Source organism: Cheilinus undulatus, linkage group 2, assembly GCF_018320785.1.
Source record: "Cheilinus undulatus linkage group 2, ASM1832078v1, whole genome shotgun sequence".
In the NCBI taxonomy this organism is placed as follows: domain Eukaryota; kingdom Metazoa; phylum Chordata; class Actinopteri; order Labriformes; family Labridae; genus Cheilinus; species Cheilinus undulatus.
The window spans coordinates 29,738,731-29,759,071 of record NC_054866.1 but is presented as its reverse complement, the minus strand read 5'-3'; the positions used below and the strand labels follow the sequence as shown (position 1 = coordinate 29,759,071).

Below are 20,341 nucleotides of genomic sequence, written 5' to 3'. Positions count from 1 at the left end.
GAGATAATTACAGAATTGACCATTAGTCCTTTTTAATCGCACACAAGGCTGACATAATGCTGGGAGTCTATGGTGGGTATGGTGTGTGTGAGAAAGAGAGTGAGTGGGAGAGAGAGAGAGACAGCAAAATAGGGTGTTGAACACGCTGAACAAGCAGTCACTCCAGGAGTCACATTGTTACCCATCACGTCTATTTTCCCAGGGCAGGTGGATGTGAGCTGTGTGCAAATATTGACAGATGAGAACATTTGGATCTAAAACCTTTTGAGACAAGCTGATTGATTTTTTTTTTGTTTGTGGGAGGAGATCAGTTTGTTGGCCAACAGTCTGCTGGGGGAAACAAGAGGTAAGTGGATAAGAGAGTATATTTGTTGTCCTGACTTTTATTTTTTATCTATCATCGCCTTGACAGAGATGTCTCTGAGCTTCAGTTCATCATTTAATCTAACAGCACATCAATAAATCATTTAATTAAAATTAAAAGATAATAATGTAACGCCAAATTAAAGTGCTGCATGCAGCATTTTTACGCTCGACTGGGCATCTCATCATCAACCTGAAGTGAAGCCATTTACAACGCTACTTGTTTATCAGTGCTATACACTGAGGGTGTGTCGGCTGGCTCTGTTCACTGTAACCTTCGCGCCACAACCAAAAAAAAAAATGTATATATATAAATGCGCCCTGGATCAACGCGCGGGACAATAAACCCACTGATATCGAATCATTAGGCATAATTGGACAAATGATCCTGTATATAATAGAGAGGGAATCAGAAAGAGGATAAAGTCACGTTCTCTGCTCAGCATCAGACGATCCACAGGTTGATGGACGCGCATACGTCACGCACCATTTTTGTAATCCTTTACCATTGTTTACTGTGAGTCTTTCACTGAATCCAGTCTTCGTCAACCAGGCAGTTCCTTTTGATAACACAACGGAGACGTTATCTGTGCGCTGTTATTGTCCGCGTGCCACTGAAACATGTAGCCTCTTAATTTGAAATCACTCCCTCAAAAGATGACGTCGCCTGGTTATTTATGAATCAATTTAAACAGAATCAGATGAGAAAGTTTATTCCCACCAGTGAACGATGACTTCAGAGCTGCGTACCACGCCCCTCGTTCCTGTTTACTCTCACTAAGGTTATCCTTTTTTCACGAGATGTGATTCCCATCTAACCCCATTTTACTCCGGCGCCAAAATGTCCAGTTGGATGCAGTTACCATGGAGATATCTGGACATTGAACGACGCACATTGTTGTCATGGCGATCTAATATGATTATGATAGCAGTCGTAAGTGTTGATGATTTTTTATGTTAGACCTATGGTGTGACTTACTGAGCTCCACATTTGTGAATATATGCTGGAAAAACTAAGAATGTATCTACTGTGCTGTGACTTTTGTTCTACATATTTTTTTTACACATAAAAGGCATCAGGGCCATTCGTTTACCATGTATTATGCCCTTAAAGAAAGATCCATGTCCATCTATAAAACGTCCATAAAATGGCACAGGATGTACATCAGTCTTACATGAAAAAGCTTCCATTCAAAGAGGAAGAAGCGCAGATAAACGATGCTAAAAGGGCACTCAGTATTGACCTTGATAAAGGGGGTTGGTGGGGTGTACCAGGCTGTAAAAGCATTCATAAACACTGAAAGCACACTCTGTTTGGAAATAGTTTTTGATCCATGACCTTGAGTCTGTTTCTTATTATTCTGTTTTTGTGCAGCAGAAGTTTGAATCTCAGAATCTCAGATATTTGCTATGATGTAAAATTGAGATCATCGTCTCCTTCACTGTTCATTCACTTTATTCGACTGCCATCTTTACTTTTCATTCTGTTGTCCCTTTGCTCACCTGTTTTTCTTTGCATCGCCACACTTCCTGACCTTTCTCTGTGTATTCAACACTGACAGTGCCCTTCACCTTGAAGTCTCCTGCCAAATTATGCCCGTCCCTGTCTGCTTATCTCCTGCCTGCCCTCTCTTTCTCTCCATATTACAGAAACACAGCCCTTCTCCTGCTTTTCCCTTGTGCTCAGCACACAGATAAAGTCAAGCTGTCTGACTGTTTCTTGGTTTCTCCTGTCAGACAAAGGGAAGTCTGGTAATGGGACTAGATACTGGTCAACACTAGTGGAGATTTGGTGTGTTAAGGACAGATAGGGAGCCTGCAACTCAGGTGCCATATTTCATACCCAGGGAGAGAAAAGCCTGGTGCTGAAAAGCTACATGAAACATTACACTGAGGAATGAATGTCTGCCAAATTCCCTTTGGGATTCTCACTGGGCAAACATGTGAGACTGGCCCACTAATGGCTAAAAATACCCCTTTTTTCAAAAGATGATTTTTCCACACTGGAAAACTGTGATTAACATTTTAAAAACATGGTAAAATTTTACTGTATTTCAAATTTTGGACCACTAAACCAATAAAAACATTTTTTATTTAGCTGTGAAATGGCTCAAACATATCTCATCACTAAATCAAAACAGAAAAAATAAACAGGAAATCAAGATTTTTTTTACTCCTTGTTGCATCATTTTTACAATCCAGTTCGACCTGTTTTTTTTTTTTTTTTTTTTTTTGAAACTGTAAGATATTGGTGCATTAATTGTGCAATTTTAAGTTAGTCAGACTGCTGCACCTTGGAAAACTGTAATTATACTAGTATTGTCTAGAGAAATAGTTTTCTCTCATTAACCCCGCAATGAACACTGAATTAATAGCTTTTTTTAATGTGGGTACAAATACTAAGGTGTGTCCTTAAAGGGATATTTCTGTATTTTTTGAGTTGGGTTGTATGAGTTACAAGTCAACAGTAGGACCATTAGTCTCCAGTGATTTCAGTGAGCATTGCCCCTTTAAACACTGGGGAAGCTGGGCTATATAGCAGCGCAGATAGGTACAGTTATTTCAGCTCAGTTTTCCACTTCAACAGCTGACACACTGTTTACACAAAGTGAACATATTGTGTGGACTGTAGCTTGTTCAGTCATCAGCCATCAGGAGAATAAAACAACAGCCATAAACTTACCTTGATGACAAAGTTCCATTAGGTTTTCAGGTCAGGGTCAGTTTCTCCAATTTATCCACAGAAAGTTAAAGAAGTAATGTAAAACAGCAGTGTCCAGCAGGGAACTCTGGATGGGGAGTGATGCAGGCTGCAGGTGTCTGTAAGCCACTATCCTCGATCAAAAATGTCCTGAAGTGTTGATAAGTCCCACTCGGGACAGCAGCAGCAGCAGCTCTCAATGTGGGCAGGGACTCACCGTTTCCACACCTATCCCAGCTGGTAACGCAGGGCTCTCCTGCTAACTAGTCACCACTAAAGTTTCTCTTCTCTCTCTTTTAGCTGAATCTCCATGTGTTGAAATAGTTCCTCTGTGTACACTGAAATTGCTCATTTTTTAGTTGTTTTAGCTTAGCCAGCTGTGCTTCAAAATTTTTCAATACACTGTACATTTGAGGCAATATTGTTTTTATTGGCAATTTTTTACCTTAACCTCATTAAATTATGCTGAGAAACTATACCCATCCAAAAATACAGAAATCTCCCTTTAAAGTTGGGCAGGTGTGGTGGTGTGAATGGACAATGCAGAGTTTGTGAGTGTAACTTTGACTTCAGAGTATCTTTGGTTCTTTCTGTGTCAGTGGAAGTTGTCCAACGGGCCACTTAACCCTGAACACTTATCATCATATCTGCTCCATTAACAACTCTCTCAGCAAGATGACTCCCAATCCATTAGTCTCTCAATGACAGACTTATCTTTTCTTGTTCTGCCCTTGGCTGTAAAGAGTTTTGCAAATGGTGTTGTAGCTTTCTCTTGTCCAAATTATTTATTATTCACCTTCATATGTTTTCCGTGGCTGGAATAACGTTTTTTTACTTTCATGGAAATGTTGTTTCCAATTTGAATGAGTGATAGAAAACAAAGTGTTGATACTCTGCTTTAGTGTAGAGATACAAAATATATAACAAAAATTCAAATCCCAGTCAGAGCATGTGTGTCCAGTGGGGCAAGATCTTTTTTGCCAGGATCACCAGTCCCAGTTGTAAGTCCCTTTTGATAAAAGCGTCTGCTAAATGAAATTGTAAATGAAATTGTAAATATCACGAATCACCAGAACATCTACATCTTAAAAGTAGAAAAAACAAATAATCAAATAGGGAATTTGTGGATGGACTTGTAAAGGGCTGTTAACACCTGATCCCCATACATACTGACAGAGCTTGAGCAGTTTTACAAAGAAGAATGAAGTAAAACTGCTGTGTCCAGATGTGCAAGCCTGATTGAGACCTATCCACACAGACTCAGAGCTGTGTTTGCAGCCACCAAAGGTGCATCTACTAAATTCATATAAAATTAAAGGGTAAAAGATCCAAAGGGGTGAATACATCTTACAGGCACTCTACATGTTTCTCTGAGATGACATAGCAGTATGCTTCCATGTAAAGGTCACTGTGTATTATGGTGAATAATGACCTACATTATGTTGTACCTGATCTGGATCAGTGTTTATGAATGTGTCAGAAGGGAATGTGAGAGATGTACAGTTTTGGGGCAGCTGTCGATCAATACCTCTCATGTAAAAAGAGAAATGTGTCATTGAAGTTGTGACAGATATTCTTTCAAACACCTGTCACATGTCATCATTCATTTCTGCATTAAACTGCTTTATAAAATGGCCTCTCTGAACGCACCATTTTCCTCTCAATGCTTCAACCTGCATTAAAAATAAGACCTTGAGAAAATACTTAAAAGCTTTCAGTCTTTCCAGTCTTTTCTGTGTAGTCATGACTAAAATGTTAATCCTTTACGAGAGAGAAATTCTTTTTTGTCTCATATGTATTCATGGCATCAGTACTTCAGTGTTTAGACTTACTGTAAAGAGTATGCAGCCCTTGTAAGAAGTCATTTCCCTTCTAAATGGGTGAGGAACTCACCATGCTACCTGGGCATTTTTAGGATCAGACCTTAAGGGGTGCTCAGCTCCTAAGATTGTGACTCAGAACCCGAAAGTGTTCAATCCTTCTGCTAAACAATTCATTTAATCAAAAACAAGGGATACTTTCCCACTACCAAAGCATAAATCTAGTCATTGTTGAGTCATATTTTAAGGCTATACTATAATATGAACATAGGCTTGAATGTGGGACTTGTCACACTGTATTTTTCTACAGCAAGTCCTATTAAAAATACTTAAGTGGCATGTCTGCAAGTAAAATAAATATTATCTCACTACCTTTTGCATCTTAGTCTCTGGGATCAATTTTCCTCTGCATCCTAAAACTAAATAAATGTTGAGAATTTTTTGTTTTTTTAAGCCATAGTTCATGTCCTCTTCAGTTGTCATCTTGTATCCCATTACTTCATAAATGTCCAGGTTACCGTTGCACAGCTGACATCTGCGTGAGGGCCCACAAATTGAATATCAGAAGTACAATGCACATCATTAGCTGTGCAGGACTGCTACAGCAGCTACCTCTGCTAATGACTCAAATGGACTCTGTGCGTTTAAGTGCACCATGTGCTTCTCTGCTTACACAGATGGTTAAACAGCCTGATGGGCAAATGGACATAAATGGACACAGTGAGTTGGATGAATAGACATATACAAATGCATGGATGCAGACAGGTCAGGTGGACTGACTGAACTGTCAGACAGCCTAACAGTGCCATAAGTTTGACCTTGGACTCCTTTAAAGAAGCTTCAATAGATTGTGTTGTCAGAGTTTAATATTTGTTGCACTGCTTTGTCTCTTTCTATTACATGTATCTGTATCTATTCTTTTATCAAATACATTGCTGTCAAATCAAGCCCCTAAGAGGGAGAAGTTAAGATTACAATATGAGGGATTCTTTTGTATATCTCAGATTGCTTCTTACATTGAAGTGGTTGATTACAATGCAGCAAGTGCTATTGTAGTTTTCTATTAGCTACAAAAAAGTATGGAAAGGATTTGAGTATTGGACTGTACTATGAGCACTTTTGATGGAATGTACTGACCCATGTAGTTAATTTGATGTCATCTGAATGTTGATGAATAATCCATTGCCAGATATTTTGTCTGCATTAGTACAAATAGAAGTGCAATGGGCTATTATCAAATATGTGAACGAGAGTGCAGTACAATAACTATCGGTTAAGTCTGTGTTTGTGGGTGTTTTATGCAAAGAACTCAGCATTTCCTCATTTTGATCACATTATGATGCATTTGTTTACATTTAGAAAGAAAGAAGCACTGTCACTCAAAAGTACTGATTTTTCATAATAATAATAATAATAATAATAATAATATCTTGAATTTATATAGCGCCTTTCAAGAAACCCAAGGACGCTTAACTGTAGAACCTTAGTCACAGTTTAGGAGCATGCATCAGATATTATTGGAGGGATTTTAAAAAGTTATTATGGGTTCATTGTCGAGTTGATTTGGTTTTAACAGAGTGTTAAAGCCAGAATGGTGTTCCTCTTCAGTGATGTGTTCACAATGACAAATTTCAGCAGTCTTATATTTAGCAGCTGTATTGTGGACCAGCTTTATCATCTGCTCTTAATGTGTTAGCACTATTACGTATATTGCTAGCACTGAATGCGAACTACAGCTAAGACCAGTTATGAAATGTATGAATTTCCAGGACAGTCTGGCTGTAGACCTAAGCTCTCATAAACCAGCCATTGCAGATCACTAATGTGAGACACCACTTCTGCCAGACAGGAAATACATGCTGCAACTTTAAAAATAGAAACAAAATTAATTTCAGTTCATGGTTATGGTAAAGGTTTAGGTAAGGGTACCAAAAGTGAAAAGTAAAAAGTCTACCTAATCAAAACATTAAATAAAGTCGAGAAAACAGTCTACTTACAAGAGAAAAGCTTGTCCTCAATGAAAACATTCCAATGCAGCTAATGAAGCAACATTAGCTATGTTAGCTACATTAGCTATGAAACCTATGTAAGCTACATAAGCTAAGTAGGAATGCAGCTATGTAGCCAATGTAGCTGAAGTTAAAGCCAACCAAGCTATGTAGTTTATGCTACGTTCACTAAAGCCAGACGTGTTTTAGAAGCAGTTACGCAAATGGTGGCATAACTGCTAATTCTTTTAGTTTTAGCTAAAGCTAAAATAGCTAAATTGGCTAACAAAGTAATGTTAAATATGTGGCTAGCATAAAAAAAAATTAAGTTGAATAAAACATGAAATTTGTTGTACTGGCAAATTACGCCACTTCTGGTATTGGACTGTGTAAATACACAAGTGTTCTTGGGTGTGGATAAATGTTACTAAAGTGAAAGGAGACCAGCAGGGGGGAAAGGGGAATGGGAGCAATTTGCTCAGGCAGGAAGTGCCTCATGTGAAAATGCCTCATGTGTAAACCTCCACTCTTGAGAACGACGCTGGAGAAAAAGTGCTAAAAACTGCTTTTTCTCTAGCGTCCCCTTGAGGCCAAATCCAACCATATTGAAATATCAGTTTCAGCAGTAGATATATACATATTAAAGTCTATTATAAAAAGCTCACCATATAGGAAATAGGCAGTGTGATTTTGACACAACCCAAGGGACTGCCTCCTCCTCAGCTGATTAGCCAGTTAGAAAAGACAATTGGGTTCTTCTTATTGGGAAAATCTTTTTTTTAATCTGGGGGTAGCAGCAATGTACAGACCAGCAATGAGCGAGTTTTAAAAATTATTTTTCATTGAACACTGATGTTAATCTGAAGATTTTCCAACACTGAATGTCTATTTCCCTGAAGGTTTTTTTGGTCTTATCCCTGAAAAGTTGTTTGTCTATTGTTGATCCTGTTAAGACCATAGATGTGTAAAACAAAATGTCACTGCATTCAATGCAGGTATTTCCTATTTGAATCACTGTTTCTGAAAAGCTGAGAGCCTGCTGTAATGCAGCTACTTTGGCTTAATCGATCCTGCTTTTATTATGTATTATTTTATGCAAATAGCTCAACATGAAAATGTTCTTTTTGAGAGAATGTGCATTGAATAATTTAGATGAAATTAGGCCAAGGTTGTGTGATTTCCACAGGGGGGAGGGAGAAATCTCTGCCAGGAAAAGAGAACATGTGTGGTGGCTCTGAACATGGATCATTATACAAGATAGAAACTCTAACTGTAGGCTCTTTACATACGTTAGTCTACAGAGGTTTAGATAGAGCCAGTGCTTTATGCTGTGATTCACCTACCACTCTATATGTGTGATGTCTGTGAGCTGGGTCATGAATTTTATATGTTTGTGTTAAAATGCATTTAATGTGCTCGATTAGTGAAGGGGACAGTAACATACATATTATTTGTCTTTCCTTTATTCTTTCTCGCCCTCCCTCTTTACTACTCTATGTCAACAGTTGCCATGGAAACTATTTTGCTCTTCTTCTCTTCTCTTCTGGTGTGTGTGGCTGGTAAGTGTCCCCCCACCCAACCCACATTTATGCATGAAAGCCATGTACGCATGCAAACACCACTTGTCCACAGGGGGGCAGTGCTGGGGCAGGTAGTGATGTCATAGTAGGAGGCTCTCTGTGGGTGTGGGCTTAGAGCAAAACATCAATTTACTACTTTAGGGATTCATTAGTGAGTAACTGTGATTGTGTGATGTCTTTTTATAGTGCATGGTTAAATGTAACACAAGGATAAACATGCTCACACAGGTACACACTAAGAATAGATGATGTGATGCCGTGCTGTGAAGTGTGTTAATGAATCTTAGAGGTTGTGTAAGGTAAAACAGAGAGATGAATAGCTGGGCAGATGTATTGAAAATTTTCCTTCCTTCTCTGATTTCCTGTGTTTCGGCCCTCTCTCCCTCTCCCTTCACTCTCTGAATGAAACCCCCTTCTGTTCCATGGCCTCTCAGCTGTAACAGAGCAGAGTGCACAGGGTGAGTACTCGGGATGTTTTCACTAATGGGGTCACACCGTGATTCTTACAGACTCGAAGATGGCTCTGTCAGTTTCCTGATTAAATCAGACTCTTATAGATTGGCCTATTACGGCAAGCAGAACATCCAAAGTGACCGGACTCAACCGTGTGTGAATACAAAATAAATTCAGAAGAGGGAAATCAATACTAAAGAGACAATGGTGATTGTTTTGAAAAAGAGAAATGATCAAATGTAGAAACATCTAGGCTATTTAGAGCTTGATTTAAGGCCTTGTTTGCACAAACATATTACAGCTATGGACAAAACATATGCCAGAACAGTTTTTTCTAAATGAGACAATTTTGTTTATCCCAGAAGGGTACACTTCAGACTCGCTTTGTTCTAGGCTACGCAAGCCTCCAAAACTCTGCTGATGGCTCCTCATAAGCGATGTCTGTCTCCCTGAACGCCCAACTCCTCAAGGCTGAGGGCATTCGCTCTCTGCAGAACATCTTTATCATCTCCAGTCAGATTGATTGTGACAGAGGGACAGTTCATGAAAGATGGCTAAAGGATGTCAGATTAAGCAGTTCAGTCCAGTCAGTAGATTTAGATTAGGAGGAATAATGCTGGCTGGTAGCTGATATAAAGGTTGATGAAAACCCCTCAACTCCTCAGCTCTTCTCTTACCCTATACTCTGTTCTTCTCTTTCTGTGAAGCCTTTTCTTCATGAAAATTCCAATAACCTTGTGAAGCTGATGGATTGGCCAGATTCTATGTCCGACATTAGGCAGATCAATTTTTTTTTCACATTCTAATTAAATTTATTCTGGTTGAAAATTTAAATTTCTTCATTCTCATGAATGCTAAAACATCTGATACAGATGTACATACTCATGCATCATGCATTTGAATTGAATAAAACTGCTCTGACGTGTGCAGTATTGTCCTACTGGTCAAATCTAACGAAAATTTGCCGTAGATTCTTCTTCTACACCTTTGTTTTAAATAAAATGCAGTCATTCGCTTGTTTTTTGTTTTTCAACTCCTCCCCATGCAAAAATATCTGGTTGTTTTACTCTCTTGTTCTTATCTGATCGACAATTCTGAACTCTTAAAGTTTCAAGTAAAAAGTTGTTCCAGCAACAGAACTGTTTATTGGGATCGGAGAATTTTATTCCAATTAAAATGTTTATATGAAGCATTTTTATTCAGATCAGGCATTTATTATGGTTACAAGGGGTCCATATAAACATAGCTAGTGAATGATCTGACCAATCATTGTCATTGGAGGAGAACAAGCTCTACTTGTATTGCAAAGTGACCATCAGTTAGCTTAGATGTAGCCACAGTGGCAGTTTTCCCATCACACTGGACCATTTTTATTGTTAAAAAGAAGAGCAAAGTATGGTACCAAAAGCTTTTCTTGACAGAGATGATGTATCATCTCTTCTGCCAACTGGTCACAGCATGAATTTGTAGTAGCTACAGATGGGGTTTAGTTTTACTATAAGTTAGTAGTGATTAGGAGTGATTAGCTTGGATGTAGCAACAGGGACAGTTTTATCAGAACTGGACCATTCCCTTTATTGAAAGACAAGCGAGAAGCCACTCTGAAAGCTGGTATAAGAAGAAAAGATATTTGTCTCTTCTCTGGTTTCAGCAAGGATCAAGTCACCACCTGGCTCCACTGATTGCTAAGGATGATAGCAGCTACCTGCTGGGTTGAGTACCATGTTATGTAGTTTACTTTTTGGGGCTTCACATGTCTATCACAATATTAGTTCTGTCCCTCTGATTGTCCCGTAATGAATGTGACAAACAGAAGGTCCAGATGGATGTGAAAAGTAGCCTTTGTTGAACAGTCATCCTGTCACGTCAGGTTATGAGAATGAGGGAGTAGGGGGAGGTAGAGCCTAAGTCAGGCAGGGATGAGTGCTAGTCAGGGCACCTAACCCTGTCTCTGTTTCCCTGACTTTCTCTGACCTCTGGCTTTGCAGTTTCATGTGTATGGACAGTAGGATAGTTGTCTTTTGCGGTAGCAGCTATGAGTCGTGTTGGGGGAGGCAGTATCAGCATTGTCCCTATCTGGAGCTTTTGATGTTACCTGTGTCTGTTGAAGGTGGTGTCGGGTGCTGTCTGCATGATGAGCTTGTATGGAGGGTGTGGCTCAAGGATGTTAGAGATCACTGTTCTGCCCTCTGAAGGTGTCATGCGATTAACTGCCTAAATATCAGTGAAGGAGGATTTCCCAAGTGCACTTGACAGCCCTGATGAGGTCCTGGCTTCTTATTGCCTATTGGTCTGCACAGTTGACTTGAGAGGGCTTTAACTGGGTTTAGGGATCTTGTCACTGAGCTCTTATCCCTGTAGAAGGGAACAAGTAGCTTGTATTTACTTCAAATGTGCAACCTTTTGTCTCTGGAATCACCACTACAAAGCCAGAGGATTATAATGTTAATGCTGTTGAAAGTGTCCTTATGTCTGTGGTCTACTATGATGGTAAAACACTTAAGATTGGACAGTTATGTTGTGTGTGGCCAGCCTAATGCAAAGAGATAAGGGACATAACAACACACTCATCTTACTATACAGTATCAATCGCAAACCAGCTTCATGATACCATTTAGAATTTCCTGAATTATTTTTATTCAGTTGAAGTCCACTTCTGAATGCATATGCTTCTGTAATTTCAAATCTCTAGCAGTAAAAGTGCAAAATTCTCTCCTCTTATTTTGATGCCTTCCCTCTTGAGCTACTTGGGGGGGAGGGAAACCAATAGCAAGTATGGCCCTCTGCTGGTTAAAAAGAGAATTGTAATAATTTTTAATAATTACATTTAATTATCAACCCAAGACTACACACTGGAAATATTATCACTGCCCCTTTCATTATGTTAAAAATAGTAGAGTTAAACACTTTCTAAATGTATTCTTCTCTTTTCTATAGCAAACAAGAAAAAAGATGAAAATCCATTTATATACGGTAAGTGTGCTTTCATAAATGTCATTCTGGAGCAGACTGATGCGAAGCCCCGACACTGTGAATTATTTTGCTGTACACTTCTTGATTCGTCTCTTAAATGTAAACTTCCTCTGCAGATTATGAGAGCCTGAGGATCTGTGGTTTGGCGTTTGCCGTGGTTCTGTTCACACTGGGTATCCTCCTCATTCTCAGTAAGTCCAGCTCTTGAGTGCTTGTGCTTGTGTGTTATTCTATTACATGTACATTCACTGAGTTAAATCGAGTGTTACAACCATATTAAGATCATTAATCACAAGTTAATGCATTTTTCACACTGTGTGGAGAGCTGCATCGTTTCATTATCAGGTAATGATAATGAAACGGTGAACCAATGATGATTTCTCCTCTTTATAGGTCGACGATGCCGCTGTAGCATCAACCAGAAGCCAAGGTATGTCAGTGCCCTTCTCTGATTGAAAAGTGCTGTTGTAAGGGCTTTTCACATTACTACTACTTATTTGGTTATGATGAAAACTCATTGATTCTCTCCTCAGTGCCCCTGGAGATGAGGAACAACAGGAGGAGAACTTAATTGTCTCAAAGGGTAAGACAAGCATTTCACCTTCCTGTCAGCTGTTCTCATCTTTAACTCACTATCTGACATCCATGGCATGAACATGGAGGACATACAAGTTTCATATTGATGACGTGCACACCTAAAGTACCACTGACCTTTAACTTATCATGTAATACATCATAAAGAGTTTGACTCCATACTTTTCAAGATGATTTTAGATACTCTTAACAGGTCAGAAATGAACAGAAACATTCATCACTTTGAAACTGTCATCAAGCTGAGTGCTGGTTTAGCTCAGTTGGTAGAGCAGGCGCCCATATGCAGAGGCTGGTCGCAGGACAGATTCCCAGTCTCTATGCTGTTTGGTTAATGTTTCCCAACTCCCTCTTCCCATGCTGCCCATCTCTCTTCAGCTACTCGGTCAAAATAAAGGCATAAAGTCCCCCCCCCAAAAAAGGAAATTTTCATCAAGTTTTGGTTGTTATGAATTCAGCTGTAGTTTATCTTCTAGCTTGATGTTGAGATGATTTATTCTTGCTGTGTTTTAACCCCTTTCACCACAGTTCTCGTTATTTTTGCCCCATCTTCAAGACCTTGATTGCCACTTTTTACCACTTTGTTTTGCAACTTTCAACCAATTTTTGTCATTTCTGCCACCTGTCACCCATTTTTGCTACTGTAAACCCATGATGGCCTTTTTTGCCCTTTTTCCTACTTTTTTTCCACTGCCCAGTTTTGCACTTATTTGCTGCTTTTAACCCATTCTGGTCTTTTTTCACACATTTTGCTTTTTTTTTTTTTGCCAATGTTGCCAATTTTAGCCACTTTTCATCAATTTTTGCATTTTTTTGCTCCCTTTCTCACCTTATTGCTCCTTTTCTGCACATTTTTGCAACTTACAAACCGTTTCTGCCACTTTTCATCTGTTTTTGCCACTGTTAATCCATTCTGGCTGCTTTTAGCCACTTCTCACCCAATTTTTGCCTTTGTTAACACCAAATGGTAGTTTTTGCCCATTTTTTTTTACACTTTTTGCCCAGTTGCCAGTTTTAAACCATTTTGTTGCTTTTCACCAATTTTGACATTTTTGAAGCATTTTGCTGCTTTTACCTATTTATGCCACTTTTTGCCAATTATTTGCCAATCTTAACCCATCATGGCTGCTTTTCACCCATTTTTTCCTACTCTTTACTACTTCTTGCCACTTTCTACCACTTTTAAGCCAGTTTTACCAGGGGGTTTTGCCCTTTTTTTCCACACCTTTGGATTTTCACCCATTTTTGCCCCTTTTTGCAGCTTTTAACCCATTTTTCCACTATTAACCATTTATTGGGCCAATTTAAATCCTCACTGTCTCTTATCACATTAGCTCAATTTTTTCCCATTAAAGTTGTCTTGGTTTCTTTTACTTTATTTTCTGACATCCTTACATTTGTGTACATCATGGCTTAGCTAAGAAGTCTGACATTACTTTCATAATCATTTAGTTTAGTGTGCAATAACAATAAAAAGGTAATTCTGTTTTAAGAAAAGGGGTTAACATTTTGAAAAATGCTATATACTACAAAGCAATAAAACTCATTTTTTGTTGCTCTAATAAAAGTAAATTTTGTCAGTTTAAAAATAAAACATGGTTATTACAACTTACATTCACAGTTGACCATGATTTTCCTGACCTCCATGGGCCCCAAGTTTGGCCGCAGGAGTTCACACCCAGGTCATTTCCCAAATAGATTACTGTAAACACCTTCTTTTTGGTCTCCCCTAAAAATCCATTCATAATCTCCAACTGGTCCTGAAATCTGCAGTTCATATCATTTCCAGATCCCCAGCCATTAATCACATAACTTATTCGCTCCACAACAGCTAAGGCATTGATGTTAAGATTCTGCTTCACACCATCCACTTCACCATCAACTTGACCGTCATGGGATTTGGAGTCTTTGGCCACTCTGCTCACCGCCTCTGAAACTTCCTCCCACCAGACATGCATAACATTGACAGTCTCTCCATCTTCAAATCCTGTCTTATCTTTTGAAACTAGTGTGTTTGATCTAATTGTTTTCCTTTTGGCTAGCCTGCATTATTTTTTATTCACTGTTAATTTTACTGCTCCTTTTCATGTGGTTATCTTAGCTTGTTGGTTTAATTCTGCTTTTTAAGGTTAGTTCAAGTGTTAGTCAATGTGACTTTAAATAAAATGTATTAATATTGTAATTTGACTTATATTAAGAACCTACTTACAGAGAATCGTTGTAGCTTAATCCACTCAGTGTCTAACATTTCACATAATCTAATCTCTTGAATAAAACAGATCAGTTTCACAGCCCCTTTGTCTGCCCTCCATGTTTGATTCCTGGGGTTAGACCTGACAGCCATTCATTCTTTAGTGTATGAGCTATTTTTGGCGTATTAAACGTTGCCCAAACAAAGGCTGGTGTTACAAATTGTCAAAATACAGTATCATTAGCACAGGAGCGAGGGAATTTAAGAGCATTACCCAAAGATATTGTGTAAGCTAGGTTTTGATATTTTGATATATATCAGAGGAAGAAGAGGAGACAGAGATTTGATCCGTGTTAACACAGGAAGTACCGTATTTTCCAAAGTAGCGGTTCATCAGGGGTTTGTGGATGGAAAATGAATTTAAAAATACATTAAAAGTTGCATAATTTGTGCTAGTAACATTTAAATATCTATTAAATGTATCCTAAGGAGCAGAAGTTTGAATTGAAACATTTAATTTAACCCCTTAAAGCCTGTTGTGTCGTATTTGATACATATTTTGTGTTTTCAGGCTCTAATGGGTTAAAACTTGAAAGTGTAGCAATCTTCCAGGCATGTCCACCAGGGAGTAGACCCCACAGTAGACCCAGATCTCACTGGAGGGATTGTATATCCCATCTGGGCTTGGAATACCTGGGAATCCTCCAGGAGGAGCTGGAAAACATTGCTGGACAGAGGGATTTTGGATTGAATTCTTAGCCTGCATTTACCACAACCCGACCCTGGAGTGACAGAAGATGGAAGGACAGATGGATAGATGGACTCAAAAGCTGATTTATATTAACCCCTTGAGTAAATGTACTTAATGTTAAGCTTGCAGTGGCCTTTAGAAAAGATGCCTCATATACAATCTGGCACTGCATGCACTCATCAGCTCTGATGTGAACATTTTTGCCACCAGTGTTATCCTTTATTAGTAGCTCCTCTGAGGGGGTTGCCAGAGATCTCCTAGGGGGTACGGGGCCCTGTCTGGTCTGATGTTGTCAAAATTAGATGTGCTTTTACTAAAAAAAGAAATCACGATTAGTAACATAGTATACAGTGGCGTGTTGGGCCATCTTAAATGTTTTAAAAATAAGGAGGATTTATCCATTTCTGTGAAAAAAGGGTTATAAAGTCATAAAGTTACAAGAAAAAAATGGAAGATTTCAAGTTTAAATGGTCATAAATTTTGACATTATAAACTATAATGATTTCAGGTTTTTCAATTTGTAAATTTTCATTATAAAGTCAATAATCTAAAAAGAAAACAAATAAATAAACAGAATTTTTGGTTGGATAACCCCAGTTTACAGAAATATCTCTTCAGACTTCAGATGATAATGGTAATGAATAAGTGCTAAAACTACAGGTACTCTCTTACTGATCAGTCCCAGCGAGAAGCATTGTTTGAGAAGGCTCTCAACCGCAGGACTTCTGCAAGGAAAACAGTATCATCATGCATGATTTCCTTCTTCTGGACAGTTTACTTTGTTTTTTTTTTTGCTTTAAAATATCAAAAATTCTTAGTTCTGGTTCACAGACAATAACGCCTTAGCTTTGAGAGTGAAAAATGTAGTTTTTTTTCTCGTAAATGTACAACTTTTTAAACTTCAACATTTATTTTTAAACAGATCCTCTTTTTTGTTTTAACTTTAGACTGGCCCTAATACGTCATTTTAATAATCGATAATTTATACATAGATCCTTAGCAGCAAGTGTATCTAGGCCTATTATGTTGGTATTTTGTCAGTGAAGACACTTAAAATCTATTTTTAATTTTTCCAAGTTGATCCTGGGGGGGCTTGACCTTTCTTAGATATGAGTAGGGGAGGCCCAAAGGAAAAAATGTGGGAATCACTGCACTGCATGTAAGTTAATGTGTGAAAGAAAACTGAAATACTAATGAGACAATAACTGTTGGTTGCTGTACTGTATTATGCTTTGACTAAACGGCTCCTCTTTGTTATCTCTCAGCTGCAGCGGCTGCCAAAGAGACTCCAGCAGAGAACTGATCCGACTCCAACGGACCACACTGCCTTCAGATATGATGCTCTGTTATATTTGACAAAAAGCCAATGTAAAAGTGAATTAATGGATTGTTATTACAATGGTTATGTCAGGGTAAGAAGCAAGGGATACATTTAGAGGTGTAATATGTATATTAATCTCACCTGTTGTAATCCGTTGTGTTGTGCCTGTTGCTCAGTGCTCTTGTTTGTTCCTGTGCCTTTGTGTGACCGTTTCACCCCTGTTTGTCTTAGCTGGAAGCACCTTTGACACAACGTTGTCTCTGAAGACTAGAAGAGATTTAAGAGTTGTGTGGTCTGCTGTTGATTGTTTCTATCTATTACCTTTGGGTTTGAAGATTTGTCTCTTTGTTTGTCAGTTTAGCGTATTTCACATGGTAGCCATTTTCTTCTGATGTCACTCTCAGAGTGGTAAACTGAGCTTCAAATGTTCTGTAATTCTGTAATACTGAGTTGTTAGGTATTAAATTTTGCATAATTTGGGGTGCAGGTAGTAGTTATGTCTACGACCCCGTGTACAGAGGATGTGTCCTCAAAGTGGGGTTCAAATCCAGCCTGTGCATGTCATTCCCAACTCACTCACTGCCTAGTTTACGACTCCATCCACTATCCTGTCTTTAAAAATAAAGACATAAAAGCCCCAAAATACATTAGTAATAAAGAAACACCTGGCTGACAAGAAAACGACTAGACAGTGCACAGTGGAAATCAGACAAACCTGGCATACTAAATGTTGCCCAAACAACACCTATTAGCAATGCTCAGACAAATGTTAATGTTAACATAAGTGGTGCATAATTATCCAGGAGAGGGCACTATTGCTCTTAAAAAGATTTTGATGCACATCTTAGTTAGTTAGCTTAATGCTGACACAGTGGCAACTGCCATTAATAGGCTAACAGATTTAGCATAGTGATTGTAGTAACTTTGACTTAAAAAGCAGTCAACTCAAAGGTAAAATAGACTATTTCTCAAGGTGAAGAGATTATAATGGTGCCTTAGCCCCTGCTACAGCTACTCCTCCTCACTATTATTGCTACAACTAGCTAAGAAGAAGCTGGATGCTAATCTTAACAGTAGCTTCAGTTGGCAAGGTTGGGGCTTTCTTCTAACATGATAGCTTAAGGTTAATAGAATAGTAGTTTTCACAAAGTTAAGTCTTTTAATGTCTTTCCGACAAAGTAATGGCATTTACAAAAAGTAAGCCACTGTTTGTGTCCAGCTACTTTCTAGTTAACAGTTTGACTTAGCTGAGCTACGTAGCCACTGGCTCTATTATTTCCTGTTTTGTTTTTCAAAATTATAATATCCTTAGATTCCCTATACCTTGATATAGCTTGTAAACCTGAAATAAGCATTTTGTCTCACCCTGAGTGTGATGTTAGAAAATGGCCACTGTGTGAATAATGTTCAGCTGTCATGGATAAAGTTAGCCAGATACTGTATGAATTATAACATATATGCATTTATTATATAGCCTACATGATTAATTATACCAGTAGTTTATAGATAAGATATATAGTTGAGTATTGGGGTCCATGTTTGAACAGTTGAGTGCATTTTTAGTGGGTTTGCAGGCATGTATGGGTATATTAATAAATATTTCTTTCCATATTAAAGGGATCAGCGTTATATGAGACAATCTGAACTGCCACAGCTCTCAGACTGAGCACAGGAATGAGCTTCTCCACCACAGTGTTTTACCCTTTATAGTGGAGCAAGCCTCACCATCAGCTGTCTCACTGCCTTTTCCAAACAGCTACTCCAGGCACCGTCACTGGCACCTCCAGGATTAACCAGTCTCCTACAGACTATCATTATCTCACTACTCACTCTCTATCTGAAAATCTTTGAAAACCAGGTCTTTTTCTCTTCTATGTCCTTTTTGTTAGGGGTATTTAACAGTAAACATGATGCTTTGAATGTCCATCTGTGTTTCACATATCTAAAGTGTATAGACAAAGTATGAGTGCAGAGTTTGAGAGAAATGTAACTTTAAAGTGGTATTATTTATGTGCAAGACTACATTAATAGTAGCCAAATGAAAGCCAAATCATAAAGAAAGTGACTAATTGTTGTGTCAGGCTTCACTAACATAGAATGTACCTGTTGAAAAAATGACCGCTGAACACGTAAATGTTCATTCTACGCATGAGGCCTCGTTGTGTAGCAACATGTTGTGCTTTTTGCATAAATAAAGTAAGTCTAAATTTACGTGTTCTTTTAATTGTAATGCATACCAAGGTAATTCTCATAAGAGTTTTTATGCCTCCTCATTTCCTTTCAATGTCAGCCAAGGTCACACGCTTCTGCTGCTTGTGGCAGTGAATCTGTGTCATATATCCTCTTCACCAGCAGAGAAACTACTGCGCCATTGGTTCTGCAGTGACTCCAAAGGTTGTCTGATTGACTCTTTATTAGTCTGAGAGAACAAAGTTTTATTACCCTGTAAATATGTAACTGAGTGACTAGACGGAAATATGGCTGTTAGATAGGGGAGGAATCAGTGTGAGATAGTGGGTGGATCTGTGGGCTGGGAATTTTGTCTGCACCTGCCCCTGATGCAGACTAGGCACACACACACACCTGGACCGGAGTGATACAGAGCCTTCAGCAGATTTGGTGAGTAGTTATTTTCTTTTGGCTACAAATTAACGCTGAAATGATTGATTGTTTTCTTGAAATCTGGAGAAATCAACTTGTTAACATCAGAAAACCAGCCTTGCTATGCCAGAATAATGACATAAACAAGTCCACATCTCAAGAAAACAAAAACATTTTTTTTACATTATTATTAAAAACGGAGCAAAATTGAATCTATGGATGCATGTCCTTTTTGGGCTTCCATTAAAATCAGTGCCAAAATGCCTGAAAAGTGGATAAACTGTTCTGTCAGGATAATATGTAGAGGTTTCTTATAGGAGAACAGTGAAAACCAGTGTTTTCGAGTGGTAATTTGATGTCTTAAAAGTGTCTCTCTGCACTGATTTGATGCAGTATGCACAGAAATAAAAGTCTTTTGCTCCATTAATGAGCTAGATAAAGAAAGGCACTCATGTTCCAGTTAATATATGCTGTAAAGTGGGTTTAGAGGGCAGACTTTAATCTGTTTTCAATGTTCTTTTAATTACTCCCCTTTGGAGGAATTTAACAGATGCATTGATTGGCATCAGGAGTCAATCTGCCAATGATCAGGTGTTAAATCTGCATTATTAGAAGTGTGTATCCACTTTCCATTGCCCCGTCTATAACCTCTATCAGCCTGTGCAAGGTTCAAGGTTAATGAATCCTGGCGCTGTAATGTATTAATGAATAACTGTCCTGTGTGTCCTCTTGCTCAGCAGTGCAGTGAAAAGGCCTAGAAACATAACGAATGAAAGCACTGAAGTCCACAATTCACAGCGGCACGCCTAAACAAAGAGGAGACAAGACGGGAAACTTTTAGTCTGTTAATCTGTGCAAGTTAATGATTAGAGGTCAGGAGATGTAGATCAAATGAGAAGCCTGTACATGCTTGTGTCTGAGTCTGTGAAAGACTGAGAGAGAGAGGAAGCATGGAGGAAAGAAGATCAATAACGCCATTAGCCTCTTAAAGTTTTCAGTGAAGATCAA

The 20,341-nt window shown here is 38.5% G+C and overlaps 1 protein-coding gene across 1 annotated transcript; it reads left to right on the top strand.

Moving 5' to 3' along the window:
- Positions 1 to 176: 176 nt before the first annotated feature.
- Positions 177 to 18,879, top strand: fxyd6 (FXYD domain containing ion transport regulator 6). Its single transcript, XM_041810251.1, has 8 exons — positions 177 to 346; positions 8,378 to 8,431; positions 8,887 to 8,910; positions 11,843 to 11,878; positions 11,995 to 12,069; positions 12,272 to 12,308; positions 12,412 to 12,461; positions 16,677 to 18,879. Exons 2-8 carry the CDS (start codon positions 8,383 to 8,385, stop codon positions 16,712 to 16,714), a joined length of 309 nt encoding a protein of 102 aa, XP_041666185.1. The 5' UTR covers positions 177 to 346; positions 8,378 to 8,382; the 3' UTR covers positions 16,715 to 18,879.
- The last annotated feature ends 1,462 nt before the right edge of the window (positions 18,880 to 20,341 follow it).